The sequence below is a fragment of the Equus asinus genome, chromosome 13, assembly GCF_041296235.1.
Source record: "Equus asinus isolate D_3611 breed Donkey chromosome 13, EquAss-T2T_v2, whole genome shotgun sequence".
Classification (NCBI taxonomy): domain Eukaryota; kingdom Metazoa; phylum Chordata; class Mammalia; order Perissodactyla; family Equidae; genus Equus; species Equus asinus.
In genome coordinates this window covers 20,022,338-20,037,604 of record NC_091802.1, presented here as the reverse complement: position 1 = coordinate 20,037,604, position 15,267 = coordinate 20,022,338, and the positions used below count along the sequence as shown (strand labels likewise).

General features: G+C 47.6%; 2 protein-coding genes across 11 annotated transcripts; one reads left to right on the top strand and one right to left on the bottom strand.

Moving 5' to 3' along the window:
* Nucleotides 1-365: 365 nt before the first annotated feature.
* TMEM97 (transmembrane protein 97) lies at nucleotides 366-8,579 on the top strand. The gene is made up of 3 exons (XM_014862116.3): nucleotides 366-625; nucleotides 5,744-5,888; nucleotides 6,769-8,579. Exons 1-3 carry the CDS (start codon nucleotides 500-502, stop codon nucleotides 7,026-7,028), a joined length of 531 nt encoding a protein of 176 aa, XP_014717602.1. The 5' UTR covers nucleotides 366-499; the 3' UTR covers nucleotides 7,029-8,579.
* On the bottom strand, nucleotides 8,229-15,255 carry IFT20 (intraflagellar transport 20). 10 transcript variants are annotated; one of them, XM_070482722.1, is made up of 7 exons: nucleotides 15,012-15,164; nucleotides 11,950-11,983; nucleotides 11,386-11,421; nucleotides 11,099-11,227; nucleotides 9,835-9,920; nucleotides 9,090-9,193; nucleotides 8,229-8,631 (listed from the first exon to the last, which is right to left on the bottom strand). In XM_070482722.1, the coding sequence occupies exons 4-7, from the start codon at nucleotides 11,223-11,225 to the stop codon at nucleotides 8,550-8,552; spliced, it is 399 nt and encodes a 132-aa protein (XP_070338823.1). In that variant the 5' UTR covers nucleotides 11,226-11,227; nucleotides 11,386-11,421; nucleotides 11,950-11,983; nucleotides 15,012-15,164; the 3' UTR covers nucleotides 8,229-8,549. The 10 variants fall into 10 exon arrangements, with proteins under 10 accessions (XP_070338823.1, XP_070338822.1, XP_014717603.2 ...); XM_070482721.1 differs by having other exon boundaries at nucleotides 8,229-8,480; nucleotides 15,012-15,145; XM_014862117.3 differs by lacking the exon at nucleotides 11,950-11,983 and having other exon boundaries at nucleotides 11,386-11,622; nucleotides 15,012-15,255.
* Between the last annotated feature and the right edge of the window lie 12 nt (nucleotides 15,256-15,267).

Genomic DNA, 15,267 nt, shown 5'->3' with positions numbered 1-15,267 from the left:
CGGATCACAACGCACTGTCCGCCGGCCCTGGTCTGTGACACCCCCACTGTCCCGGGAGCTCCATCTCCAGAAGCGCCCACAGCCCGGCACACAGGAGGCGCTCGGAAGCACTAACTGGATGGAGTCAATCAAAGCCATAGGGCTCCCAGGGCCCACGCCCGGGTCTGCCCGCTCTCTGCGCGCTTCGCGCTCCCTCCGGGCCTGCGAGACGGCCGGCGAGAGCTCCGCCCCTGTCCCATACGGCGCTCCCGGCGGCCAATGGAAAGGGCCCGTCGGCGCCTTCTCGACACGCTACACTCAGACGAGCCAATGGACGCGCCCTGCGGTGAGTCCCGCCCCCGGCGCGCTGAGCCCGCCAATGGGAGCGGCCGGCGTAGCCCTCAGAGGGCGGGGCGCGGGGGGACGAGGGCGCGGACGGCGCGCGGACTTTGAGCCTTTTCTCCCGTCTGCAGTCGCGGGGAACGCGGCTTCGGCTCCTGCCCGACCGAATCGACGGACCATGGGGGCTCTGGGCGTCCGGCGCGGCCTGGAGTGGCTGCTGGGCCTCTACTTCCTCTCCCACGTCCCCATCACCCTGTTCCTGGACCTGCAGGCGCTGCTGCCGCGCGAACTCTACCCGCTGGAGGTGAGGGCGCCGTCTGTCCGGGCCGCCGGCCGCCGAGCTTGGGGCCCCTCCGCACGCTGCGGTCGTGCCCTAGGGTCCCCACGACCTCCCCTCCTCCGCCCTCGCCCCCCAGGAGGTCTAGTTCTGCCCCCCTTCCCTCCCGCCTTCTTCCGGTCCCGCCCCTGCCCCTCCTCATCCTTCAGTTCGAAGTCTTCCTCGGGGCGTTCTTTACCCATCCCAGCCCTTCCCCCAAGCTGCTGGGGGCAAAACTTTGTTGTTTTTAAAGACACTTCTTCCCTGGGTCTCCCACACCCCGCCTCTGGTCAGTTGTCAGTATTTGAGGAAAGTAGCCTGGATGGACCACTGTCTAAATCACGTGGTGGGTTTGTTTTAAAGTTGTGTTTTTTGGAAGAGCTTTAAAATACCGTCTAATCCCAAAGAAATAATCCAAGTAGAATTAGACCCTCTAAAGGGCATTTGCAGATCGTCATTACTTCAAGATCAGCGACTTTCAGATCCAGCAACTTCAAAAGCTCAGAAGTAAATTAAGGACACCTTTTCAGCTCAGCCCCTTTAACTAGGTTCGGGTAAGAGTGATCAGCTGAGTAGAAATGGAGGCGGAAGCCTCGTTCCTGGTTGTTGGCGGGCGTTCTCTACCCCAGCCGTGGCTTTAATGCTTCTTATGTATTCAGAGCTCCAGTTTTATTTTCCCAGTCTTTTCCCTGTAGCCTTCTTCCGTGGCTTCGCTGTCCTCAGTGCTGTGCTTCTCGAATCTGCCTGTAGAACTGTGGGCAAGACTGACTTGTCTACCCAGAGATTTGATTTTGCCTGTTTCTCCTTAAAAGCTTTTTCTCTGCAGAGCAGGGGTTCTTAACCTTAGGTCCATGAATCCCTGATGGTGTGCCTTGTGTTTTCTGGGTGGAGAGTTTATAGCTTCCAGCAACTTTTCCAGGGGTCTGACCCTCCTCAAAAGGTTAAGAGCAATCACTCAACAATGTACCCCCCACTCCATAGTCTTTTTGTTTGCTTTTAGATCCAAGCATAGTTGGGAAAACCTCTGACCTACCTTTTCTTGGGAAAAGCGTAGGTAGTGTGTGGCAAGAGCACTGGACTGCGGTCTGCAGACTTGCTTCTTCCAAGAACAAACTGCTCAGTGTCTTGGGCAAGTCAGGGCTCCATAACCTCAGTTGTCAAGTAGGAGAGAGAGAGTTGGGTTAAATTACAAGCTCAAACATACACAGGATGTATTAGCTTCCTGTAACAAATTACCAAAAACATAGAGGCTCAAAACAACACAGATTTATTCCCTTACAGTTCTGGAGGTCAGAAGCTCGAAATGAATCTTGCAGGGCTGGACCCTGCTGAAGGTCCTAGGGGAGAATCTGTTCCTTGCCTCTTGCAGTTTCTGGTGGCTGCTGGTGTTCCTTGGCTTGTGGCCACATCACTTCAATCTCCACTCTGTTATCACTTTGCCGCCTTTTCTTCTGTGGTCCAATCTCAAGGACACTGTGATTGCGTCTAGGGCTCACCAGATAACCAGGATAACCTCCCCATCTCAAGACCCTTAACTTAATCACATCTGCAAAGTCTCTTTTGCCAGATAAGTTTGCTTTCACAGGTTCCAGGGGTTAGGATGCAGGTGTCTGGGGGGGGCCATTATCCAGCCTACCACACAGACCCAGGTAGGACATACTCATTTAAACAGGTCGGCACAGCTCTGCACTAGCCATTAGTTGCCTTGGAGAAAGGAGAGCCATGTCTGAGGTTTCAAAGTCTGTGTTGCCACCAAAACTCAGGCAGGCTGCCTGTTTATAATCTCTGATGTTATGAGTCCCTTTAATACTGGGCAATTATGAGCCATTTCAAACTTAACAGCTATTGGTTTCTTTTTCCTTTCTGCATGTGCCAATCCCACAAGTCCTTGCTCACCACTCACAAAGTACAATTAAAATGTGTCCAACATCATAAAGACCCCGCTTAAACTTAGATATTTGAAGGGCCGGCCCGGTGGCGCAGCAGTTAAGTGCGCACGTTCTGCTTCTCAGCAGCCTGGGTTTTGCCAGTTTGGATCCCGGGTGCAGACATGGCACCGCTTGGCAAGCCATGCTGTGGTAGGCGTCCCACATATAAAGTAGAGGAGGATGGGCACGGATGTTAGCTCAGGGCCAGTCTTCCTTGGCAAAAAGAGGGGGATTGGCAGTAGTTAGCTCACGGCTAATCTTCCTCAAAAAAAGAAAAAAAAAAAGAAAGCTGAGGAAACTTTACCAAATCCAATATCTAAGTTTATTTATTTATTTATTTTTTTGAGGAAGATTAGCCGTGAGCTAACTACTGCCAATCCCCCTCTTTTTGCCGAGGAAGACTGGCCCTGAGCTAGCATCCGTGCCCATCCTCCTCTACTTTATATGTGGAACGCCTACCACAGCATGGCTTTTGCCAGTCGGTGCCATGTCCGCAACTGGGATCCGAACCAGCAAACCCCAGGCCGCAGAGAAGCAGAACGTGCGAACTTAACCACTGCACCACCGGGCCCGCCCATCAGCTTTATTTTTTTTAATGTTCACTTACTGTAAAAGATCAAGGACCAGTGTAGGCAGGACCTGGCCAGGAACTGTTTGTGTGTCTGCTGTTTGAAGGCGTTAGCAACACAAGCATCCTGGCTTGGAAGGCCTGTGTTTTTATTCAGTCTTGTTTTGGGGTGGAGAATGACGGTTTTGTTGCTCCTCTGTGGGGAAAATAATACTAATAAAAGCCTTGAGTTATTTTCAGATTTTCTTTGAAAAAATGCCAAAATTTAACATCAGTTCTGTTTTTCCTCCCTAAACAGAACGAATTTTTCCCTACAACTCAAAAGCTTGTGGAGAGCACATAATGGGCTAAAATTTGCAAATTAAATCTCTTTGTTGGTTTGAACCAGATCAATGCTTGGAAAAACTCTTACTATGAAACAGTAAGAACTAAGTTTGAGTTAGAACATGGAGAGGATGGGGAGCATTTTGCAGCTGGGTAGCACTGCTGTTAAAATAAGGAGCAAGGGGTGAGCATCAAGGTCTGAAATCAATCTGCTCTCATTCTGAGTTAGAGAAGTGCAAGATGACTCAGTAGCAGCTCCTGGTTTAGAAATCCCTGTGCATAGGCCAGGTGAATATTTTAATGGTAACAATAGTGAGTTGAGTCAAATGTGAATCAGGTATACATGGAAACAGTTTTATTACCTTTTTTGGGTCTCACCTAATAATTCTTGTTAATGACCACTTGCATGCTGAGATTTTAATAGGATTAAACTTGAACCTCTTCAAATATGTACTAATTACATTCAGTTAAATCTTAACATTTACTATGTGCTAGCCATTATTCTAAGACTATATATATTAACTCATTTTATCTTACCAACAGTGAGGTAGGTACTATAATTGGGAAATAAGCTTAGTGGGATTAAGTGTTTTGCCCGGAGCCAGGCCCCCTGCCCCCAGGTCCCATGCTCTTCCCTCTTCGGGGGCCTGTGCCTTGCCTTCCACCGCCCTTCGTCCAGGCTTTGTTCTGGCATGAGGTGGTTGGGTCCTAATTGAGTACGAGAGCTGGCTGATTATTCTAAATTTTACTAATCTCCTCCTGCAGCCCTTAGAAATTACAGTGCTGCTTGATTTATGAAACAGGTAGATCTGAGAGAGTGTACAAATTAAATAGAAAATGAAGTTCAAATGAACAAGAATGCTTTCTAAATTCTGTGGTAACTCTTTTAAAGCAGATTGTACCCTCCAGTAGTTTTTAAGTAAATCTAGAAAACAAAAAAGGGTCTTAAAAAACATTTAGTCCAAGTTGCTTGTTCTACAGATGAGGAACTAGCCCCCAGGAGAGGTGGAGTGACTTAACTTTTATGAATGTTTTCTACCACATTACCATGCTGAGAAGTACTCAGAGAGAAGCTAAGGGTATTGCCGTGAATTTAAATTTCAAGTCAAGTGCAAATTAGAAATCAGTTGGTCAATAAATTGGTTATCCAGCCGGAGCCTTTCTGAAATTAATATTATGCTAACAGAATGTTTGTTTCTGGATATTTGCTCAAAGGCCACTCGCAGCCATGAGGCCTCTATTTCACAATAGTGAGCTTTATCTTTTGATTAAAAATTAACAGGAAAAATATCTTTGGATTTTCCATTGTAAGCTAAATTCTTACCTTGGAAGTTGCCTTTATTTATCATAATGTCAAGACCTATTTGGCTTTGAAGGCAGGTGTGTCAAGACAACGCCATCTCCAGGAGGTTAACTGCGACAGACCTTTGGTGGTCCACTTGTATGGAGAGCCCTAGGCTTTGGGCTCTTAAAATAGCACAAAATGGGCAGCCTCACAGCCTCCGCTTCCTTCCTCAGCCTGTAGCCCTGTCAGCGTGGCTCTGCACTTTTTGATTTGACGGTCCAATTCTGATGATGGGGCCCGAGCTAGAACGGAGGCCACTAACCCTCAAGCCTTGCCGTAGCCTAGGAGCCGTGCAGTCTGTGGCTCGGGGCAGTTTGTTCTACACATCTCCTACTGGTCTCTTAAAAAATTTAGAAAACTAGGGGAATTAAGAATGACGAGGAACTTGAGATTTGGGGCTTATTTAAAATTGCATCTTCATATAGGTTACATTTACCTCCCTCCTACCCCCACCTTCCCCTTAAAAAAGACAAGGAGATTCCATTCATTTCTGTACTGAGGAAATTTGGCCCTCGGAGCTTGGTGTGCAGTTTTGCTATTGTGAAAGGACGAATGTCAGGATGGTTTTCACGTTATTTTTCTTAGAAAGAATGATACTGCTGGCAGATGGTCATGTTTGTGTGTTAGGAGCCTACCAAGTGCCAGATATTGTTGCTCTTGACATTGGGCAGCATACTTGGATGTGTGTTACCATGGAGTCAGGAACAAACACTGGGTAGCACAGAGGGGCTAGGAGAGCTGAGGACAGCTTCTCAGAGAAGGTAACATTTGAGGTAGAGCTAGTGAATTTGTATTCAATGGCCATCCAGGCTGCACCACAAAAGCCCACAGGCCTGCCGGCAGCCCGTGGGGGCTAGGGAGTAAGGTGCTTGCAGTGGGTCGGAGCTGCTGAGCCTGTCCTGCCAGGTGACTGTATTCATCTGATCTTTATCTTTTTCCAGTTGAGAAACCTGATGGAGTGGTATGCTAAGGAGTTCAAAGACCCTCTGCTACAGGACCCCCCAATGTGGTTTAAGTCCTTCCTGTTTTGCGAGCTTGTGTTTCAGCTGCCTTTCTTTCCCTTTGCAGCGTATGCCTTCTTCAAAGGTTAGTAAAGGGTGGGGAAATCCCGTTTTTGCTCTGAAATCAGGTCCCAGAAATCTTTTGGGAAGGTATCTCCAAGGGAGAGGGGAGTGGTCCCTGTGGTCTGTGTGAGAGTGATATAGGATTTTGGGGGAATGGCCAGGAAGATCTTGTAAAGGGATGTTGAGTGTGGCTCAGGCTGTCAGTGGTCAGCAGGGCTGCAGGACTGCCTCAGTCAACTGGAAAGTTCTCTCACACACAACACCTGAGGCTACTTAAAGACTGAACTTGTTCCTTTTTATTGTGTCCACCCCCCCCATGGAATTTCTTTCTTTTATTGTTGGCTTTTATTTCTCTGCTTTGGGTAGTATCTTACTGGTTTATCAATAGTAACATCAAGCTGATCCCTAAACGGCTTAACTTCTCATTTAAAAATTATTTACAGTGTCCTCCTATGACTAATGCTTTTATAAAGAACGTGGCCACACCAGTGTATGTGGTAACTAAGCTTGTACAGCTTATTTCCCACTGGAACCCCCAAATCCATCTCCCGGCAGAATCTGTTGATCTTCTCGCCTCTGTATAATTACTTAACAGATGCTGCTGTTTAGACCCCCTTGCAATTTAGATCAAACAGATTTAACTGTGATGGCCGTTTTCCTACCCTAGAGTTTTCTGAATTAAATTTTGACCCCCTACCCTTGTTCTTTGGCAGCTAGGGCCCCAGCTGTCACATAAATTTGCATATTATAACACATGTGGTTTTCCATTTGTTTCCACCTGGAAAAGGAGGTAGAATGGTTCAGCTGAAGGGAGCAGGCAGAGACAGGGTGGAGAATGTGGGCATCCTGGAGTCATGAACAGACCTAATGCTTCTCTCTTTCTCTTCCCCTGACAACTTCAGGAGGCTGCAAGTGGATCCGCATCCCTGCAATCATCTACTCGGTTCACACCATGACAACTCTAATTCCAATTCTCTCCACATTTCTGTTTGAGGATTTCTCCAAAGCCAGTGGTTTCAAAGCACAAGGACCTAAGACTTTCCATGAACGACTAACCCTCTTATCTGTCTATGCCCCCTACTTTCTCATCCCTCTTATGATTCTGCTTTTCATGTTGTGGAGCCCCCACTACAAGTATGAGGAGAAAAGAAAGAAAAAATGAGAGAAATAACCACGCCCAGGGGAGAGATGCCCGCAGGCAGTTTCCTATTGGAGCTGGTACAAGAAAACTGCTCAGAACCCATGTCTTCAGTAACATATGAAGCACACTAGCAGCAACACACAAGAGCAAGACACTGGCAGGAGCAACATCAGACCTTCACCTTCCAAGGACACTGGCACAAACAGACCGATCACCTGAGGATGAGCAGAGGGGTACAGGCTAGGTGATAGGGAAGTGGTGCCACATACCTCACTGTGTGCCTAAGTGCCATTGCAGGATTACTAAAAGCAGGACCAGACCAGAAACTGGATAAAACTTCCAAGAAACATGGCCTGCTTGGCATGTTCATGAGTCATCTGACCCACATTATACATGTGACAGAACCCTTGACTCATGATTCTCTACAGCCTATCACTAATCAGCAAGATGAATACTGAGATGTTTCAGGCCACTTTTAAGTTGGAAATTATGCCACTTTAATATTCATTAAAAACTCTATCATGTTTTCTCGTCCCCATCCCTGGGGGGAAAAAATTCTGCAAGAGGTTTAAACTTAGTTTTCCTTAAGGTTCAGCCTTGGCACAACTCTCAATCAGAAATAGGTTAAACTGGAAGGTGTTCTGTTTCTGTCTTAAAACAGGTCATCCTGAGAAAAGAGATTTTTTAAGTCTCCTTGTTTATCCTCTTTCTAAACCTTAGTGTTCTTTATAGACCACCTGACGTAAGTTCCTTTACTCTGGGGTCTGCTGTCTCAAACCTGATCTGGAGGTGTGCGTCCTACTGGGTAGCTTCATCCTTCCCAATGGTTTGATCATCCCTTCCCATGTTCTCAGTTGAAGGGGTGGGGGCAGCGGGGCGTGTCCCATGTGTGCATTTAAGGTCTCTTCATATTAGCACCTGGTGTTTCTATTAGCTTCCTGTCAATTCGTACTCAAGGCCAACCCCCAAAAAAGACTTGTGAACACACGGAAAATGGTAGAAACTAGTCCCAGGTAGTTCCCTCCTTTTGCCTGTTTTGCTCACAAGCCGCATTGGTCTGATTGTTGGGAGTATCATCTGACTCATGTGTCTGATCCAAATAAAAGTAGCTGCTGACCACTGCCTGGTTTGTTTTGTGGACTAGGGGCTCGAGAGTCCAGGGGTCTCATACAAGGGGTTATACATACACTTCAGGGGCACCAGCAAAAGAGGATCAAGCCATTTGAAAACAATAATTTATTGCTTTTCCTTCCAAAGCTTTGTGAATTTACAAAAAAAGGATCAAAGTTTACAGACTGCTCAGTTCAGACTGAGAATGCAAGAGGTGAGAACCTGGACCACCATGGCCACTGGGTGTTTGCCAGGAGGTGCGCACTAATATCTGAAACACGCCCCCGCAGGTTGGTTTTCTTGCCTTCAGAGATGCTGTGTTCCTTACACACCGTCTCACAACTTGGGTCATTAGTCAAGTCACTGGAATGGTACAGAGGTTTTTTGGTGTTTTGGGGGTTTTTTTTGCCCTTCTGCTATAAAATGAAATTTTCATTTCTGAAAAATAAATTGGTCAATAAATTCATTTTGTTCTGCTTCTACTTTACACAAAGCTTCATATTCAACCCGATACCTGAAAAACAAAATTGTTACAAGCCCTAAAAATGGATGAAATAAACCATGGACTTAATTCTTCTAGAGAAGAATATAGGTGATTTAAATGATTTGAAGAAATGCTGAGTTCAGAATGAAGTTAGCGAGGGCAAGACAGAAAACAGTAAAAGGGGAAGCCCTAACTAGGGCCACCCAGAAGTCTCCAGCCCTGAGAGTCTGTCCTTTCAGGGAGCCAGCCAACCTTGAGGACACTCCCTGAGCTTTCATGCTCTCAAACTACTAGAGGTTGTCTGATATGAACCAAATTTCCATTTCCTTCCCATCAAATGTAACTTAATTTTTAAAATCTTCAAATCACAATGATAAGTGAAACACTTCCTGGGAGAAACGATGAATAAGGACAAAAGGTGACGGTTCAAGAAGGAAAAATAGAATTGCGGTTGAGTAAAGAACTTGCTTTGCATCATAACTTCTTACCTTTCAAGCTGCATTTTCTTTTCTGCTATTAGTGCTTGGAGTTGCTGCTGCTGGGCTTCTCTCTGCTTTGCTATAGATTTGAGCAAGTTCCGAGCACCAATGGCCTAGAAAAATGGTATTGCCAAAGAAGGTCACAGCTCCATGAAAGCCGTCTTCAGCATTGAGTCCTCACCTGGGGACGGGCCACTTGGGGCTATCTCAGTGTCTAGTGGGGAAGAGATGGTCAAGCCCCAGGGCTTTGGGAGGAAGTCAGAAGGAGGAGTAGCCTCACGATCCCAAAGTGCCTGATGAGGAGACCAAAGCTCTGAGGCAGATCTAGGAGCATCCCCAAAGTCTGGCACACGGGTGTTCACTGGCCCATTTGGTGGCCATGTAGCCTGTGTCCTTTGCCAAGTCATCTGCACGCCTCCATTTCTTCATTTATAAAGGAGGATAAAACCACCTATCTCAGTGATGATGTGAATTTTAAAGGAGAGAATGACAAAGTGGACTGGCATATAAGTGTTTATTAGATTAACTGGACCAGAATTTATTTTTCTTATTGAAGTATAATTGACAAACAACATTATATTAGTTTCAGGTGTACAACAATGATTCTATATTTGTATAGGAATTGTTATTTAAAATCTTGTTTTAATTAAAAGAATCCCCCCACCCTCGGCCAAAAAAAAAAGGGCAGAAGGATGAGAGGCTAGTAAACCAGGGTCCCAAGCCAAGATTGAGATAAAAGACATGCTGATCTTACCTTCATCTTCTCATTTTCTGCTTCTTTTGCAAGTTGGTCAACAAGCTCAATTAAACCACCAACTATTTTCTGAAACTGGCCAATTTCTTTTGGGGAAAGAACAAAAAACAAAATGTTTTATTTTCTCAGCATCATCACTGTCTCTCAGCGTTCCCTTGCAGTGAGAGGGCAGGGCTAACTGCCCCTTCTAACTTCTGTCAAAACAGGTTGGTGCCTGCTGGCCCCAAGTCTGCCACCCTTGGGCTGAACCTCGAGAAGTGTGTCCAGGTGTCCAGAGCTGGACTGAGGCATACTTGGACCCTGAGTCCCCACTGAGCCAGCCAGCTGCTGTTACCTCAGGCTAGGAAGGCTCCTGGTGGGTCCATCCTCTGGATGGACCCCATCCTGCTTTCCCAGGAGTAATAGGAAGCATAAAGGGCCATGTTTATGAAAGGCCTGCCTCAGGACATGAACGCTGCCTCTTGACGAGCCACAGAGAAGCCACTAGATTTCATTTAATGCTGGGTGGGGGCTTTCCACCAGTGACCAGAACTAATAAAGAGCTCAAAGCATTTAAGTGCCTAATCTTCCATTCGCTTTTTTCAATGTCCTTGGGTGTAGTGGAACCCCACTTGACTAAGGCCCAGAGAGGTGGAACAACATGCACACAGCAATCAGAAAACTGACGACAACTCACGCTACCTTCTACCAGTCAAGCTCTCTCCAAAGCCCAGAGTCCCTCAGAAATCCCTGCTCTAGCAAGATCTGCACTGTACTCACTGCCCTGGGCTTGCTTGGCTGCTGGGACAGGAGGTGTCCTGAGTATCTCTAGCTAAAAAAAATGACTTCCTGGAGTCTGTTGAGCTGCTTCTAGAGGCTCCAGTTAACCAGCTTTCACTCCAAATAATGGCAAGTCTGCTACTGAGAACAATATTTCTCCCAAGAATCAAATCATGGGTGTGTAACTATTTCCCACCCCTAAGCCGTGGTTCTGCCCCCATAAAGTTTAAGGTTTCTGAGAGCAAAAAAATCAAAGATGGCATATCTAAAAAAGCACCGTCCTATCCCAATTCCAGTGTTTGTTTTGGTTGGTGTTCTGTGTGGGACTACATGAGGGCATAAGAAGAGGACAGGCAGACAAGCTGGGTGGCACATGGGAATTCATAAAGGCCAGGCTCAACCTCCAGGGAGCCAGCAGCTTCATTCTGCCAGGGCCAAGAGCTGCAGGTGGGGGTGGGGCACATTTGGAATTGTGTGACACCATGTCTCCCCACGTGACACTCACTGTCCACAAAGTCCTTGCACTCTTCTTTGAGCTCTATGGTCTGTTGGGTAACCTCTGGGTCCAACACCCGCAACTTGTTCAGCTCATCAAAGTGCAGCCCTGCTTCGCCCAGGATGTCCTTGGCCATAGCTGAGAAGAAACCAGACCCAATCCCCAGTCACTTCCCAGCCACTCAAGAAAATGCCCGCTTCCAGCCCACCCCAAGTGCCGCCCCCAGACACCAATGCCAAAACCCAGATGTTCCAAAGGCTCCCCCTTCCCTTGGCCTCCGCCTCTCTGAGCCTCACCTGTTTCCCTTCTGGCTTCCCTAGAGAAGTTCTGCTCTGAAGGGTGATAGTGGCAGCCAGGAGGAGATGTGTCATAGGAGCAAGGGTCAGGAAAGAATAAAGTCCGGTTGCTTGTCACAGGCATCGCTCATTCAACACACATTTCTTGAGTGCCTACGACATGCCAACACCGCTAGATGCTGGGGGTACAAAGATGAGTGCAACATGGTGCCTGCCCTGGAGGAGCACACAGTGTAGCTGGAGGAAGACAGACATATAAACTGAAAAATTATACTGTGTTAAGTGCTTTTATAGAAATATCACTCAAGTGCTGGAGGAGAACAAAGCAGTTAACTTGGGGTGAGGCAGTGACATATAAACTAAGTTGTGAGCCATAAGCATATTTATGTATCTTCAGTTATGTACCCAAAAGGACATGAGAAAGCTTTTCAAATACAATACTGGAACAACACAAAAAGCAAGTAAAAGAGAAAATCTGAATGAATTAAAAATCAGAGTTAAAAAAAATAAGCCAGGAGTAAGAGTATTACCCACAATGTATGCCACAGGACACTGTACACTTGCCTGAACTGGGACCCAAAGTTGGGTCAGTCTCTTTCTGGCAGAAAACACAAAAAAGAATGAAGTATCAGCAAGAATATAGCAAGCAAAGAGACCAGGGAAAGGCATTCCCAGCAGGGAAACAGCATAAACAAGAGCTTGAAGTCACTGAAAGGGCCTATCCTGCCTAGAAGATGAACGGACAGAGGACAGAGCTGGAAAGGTCGGTTGGAGCCAGATCAGAAAGACCCTGTGTGCCATGCTAAGCAGTGTGGGTTTTCTTCTGTAGGCATGAGAACCAGCAGAGTTATCTTCTCCCTTCCCAGGCCACCTTGCATTCCCGCTCCAAAGGATGCCTCAATTCTGGGAAGGAAACACTGAAAACTCACCCTCATTCTGGCTTAAAAAAAAAAATTCCAAAACCCTAGGTGTTCCAAAAGCTACCACCACCTGGCCCTGTGCCAGCCCTTCCCTTTCTCTTACATCTCCCAGCCTCACCTGTTTCCCTTCCAGCTTCCTCAGAGGAGTTCTGTTCTGAAAGGGGTGATTCTGGAAACAACCCCCCAGAGCAGGTGTACCATACAAGCAATGGTTAAAGAATTAAATTCCACTGTTGCCAGAACTGGTTTTCAAGAGGATCAGAGATCCAGATTTATATGTGAAATCTTTCTTTTCTTTGGTGAGGAAGATTCCCTCTGTGCTAACATCCATTGCCAATCTTTTTTTTTTTTTTCGCTTAAGGAAGATTAGCCCTGAGCTAACATTTGTGCCAGTCTTCCCCTATTTTGTATGTGGGTTGCCGGCACAGCATGGCTTGACAAGTGATGTAGACCCACGCCCGGGATCCGAACCTGCAAACCCAGGCTGCCAAAGCAGAATGTGCCAGACTTAACCACTATGCTGTGGGGGCCACCTCTGAAATCTTTATTTGTTTGTTTATTTATTTATTTATTTATTTTTTGAGGAAGATCAGCCCTGAGCTAACTGCTGCCAATCCTCCTCTTTTTTCTGAGGAAGGCTGGCCCTGAGCTAACATCCGTGCCCATCTTCCTCTACTTTATATGTGGGACGCCTACCACAGCATGGCTTGTCAAGCAGTGCCATGTCCACACCCGGGATCCGAACTGGTGAACCCTGGGCCACTGAAGTGGAACGTGCGCACTTAACCACTGTGCCACCAGGCTGACCACTGAAACCTTATTTTTAAAGTAAAGTATCTAATTCAAAAATTTAAGGAAAAAAACACATCTAACATCGTGTGGGCCATCTAATGCATGTCTACAGGCTGTCTGTGCACGAGTGTGGCCCAGAGCCTTTGGCCTCACTGGAATCCACTGAACTAAGTAGGCTAGCATCTTCCTTTTGAAACATTTTAATCATCCAGAGCTTTCTTATAATCAGGCTTTTAAAAAGATCTGTCTTGGGGTTGGCCTGGTGGCGTAGTGGTTAGGTTCGTGCACCCAGGGTTCGCAGCTTTGGACAGCCATGCTGTGACAGTGTCCCACGTGAAAAAGAGAGGATTGCCACAGATGTTAGCTCAGAGCCAACCTTCCTCAACCCCAAAAATAATTAATAAAATTAAAAGATCTGACTTCCTGCTTGATCTGTTATATTTACACGTAATAGTCTGAGCACTTAACACCTACCAGGTGATTACTCAGACCAACTGCTCTAGAAAGCTTCAATTAACCTTCAACTTGCACTCCCTCCCCTGAGAGCAGGCACTTATTCAGAAACATCTGCTGAGTCCCTACTCTGGTGAGAAGAGTAGTGAAGAAAATGCCTTAATGCTCTAGTTCCTAACTTCTGGACAGACGTGAACAATCACAAACTGTGATAACAGTATGAGGAAAAGCACACGGTGCTATGTAAAGCTGTAGCATGAGGACATAATTCATATGGGGGGTGCGTCAACAAAACCCTTCTGAAAAAGGCTGAGACCTAAAGGATGTCCAAGTTTGTCAAGGGGAAGTGGGGAGGAGGCATTCCGGGCAGAAGGAAAAGCATGTGTGAAGATCCTGAAGCTGTAAGAAATTTAATGCATTCCGCACACTGAAAAGCTAGTGTGGCTGAAACCCAGTAAGCAAAGGGGAGCGTGGAACAGGATGATGCTAGGTGGGCAGGCCGCAGCTGGATCACGGAGGCTCTGAAAGCCGCAGTAAGGAGCCTGGCTTCTATCCTAAGGGTAATGGGCAGCCAATGGATGCTCAACAGAGGGGCACGGTCAGAGTTGCCTTTTGGAGAGATCACTCTGACCCAGAATGGAGGGAACAAGTGGGTGTGGCTACACCTACCTTCTTCATCACTGTAACCCGAGCACCCAGCACGGTGCCTGCACATAAACGGCACTCAGTAAATGTTTGTGGAATGGCTAACCGTGAAAACGAAGGAGGCTATTACAGTAACCAAAGACTGGAGCTGAAGAAAAGCGTTCCGATGTGAGATGTTTTGTAAGTCGAGTTGATAGGACTTTATAAAGGATTGACTGAATGTAGGGCTTTGGAGATGAGAGAGAGAGTCAGGCAAGATTCCCACGTATCTGGATTGAGCCAACTCTACGGCTGGAGAGGACAGTTGAATGAGATGGGTAAGACCGGAGGAGGAGGGTAGGGTAACGGCTCACGGCCCACTATCAGATTCTCTCCCAACTCGCACCACACGCGCGTGTCTGAGCATCTGAGAAACACTGGGCACAAGGGGAGGACCGGGCTCCCTGAAGACGACAGCGTTGACACTCTCCCCGCCCCCGGGCTTTCCCAGACCCACGCCAGGCCATACCAGCAGGCTCCATCCATGGGGGTGGGGAGAGGGCACTGGGCGGAAAGTTAGGTAAACCCGGGCGATGGAACCGGCTTTACTATGTAAGCTCCTTGGATTTATCTGAGCCGCAGTGTCCACATAAGATCGTTGCGAGCATCGAAGCGTAAAGCTCCAAGCCCGAGCTAGGTGTGAAACCGCTCCCAAAGAGTCGGGCGGAATTCCCACGTTTCTGTCGGCCTGGGACCGCCTCTCCTCAGGGCACGGGCCCGTCAGGTTCACCTCGCGCCGGGTCCGCCCGCGGCCCCGGCCCCGGAGTCACGGCCTACCTGCCCCCCCGGTACGCCGGCGCGCTGCGGCCCAGGCTGACGGCGGCGGGCAGCTCCCCTCTCCGGTCAGCGGCAGCCGGTACCTCGCCCGCCCGCCTCAGCCGCTGCCACGGCTACAGGATCTGTTTACCCATGATGTCACTGCCTGACACCGGAAGCACTTACGCCAGCCCAACCCGCAGAGCCTGCTGGAGAACAGAGGCCTAAGAGGAAGGAAGGCTGCCTACAAGACCCAGGGGCCTTTGCGCCGGCAAGG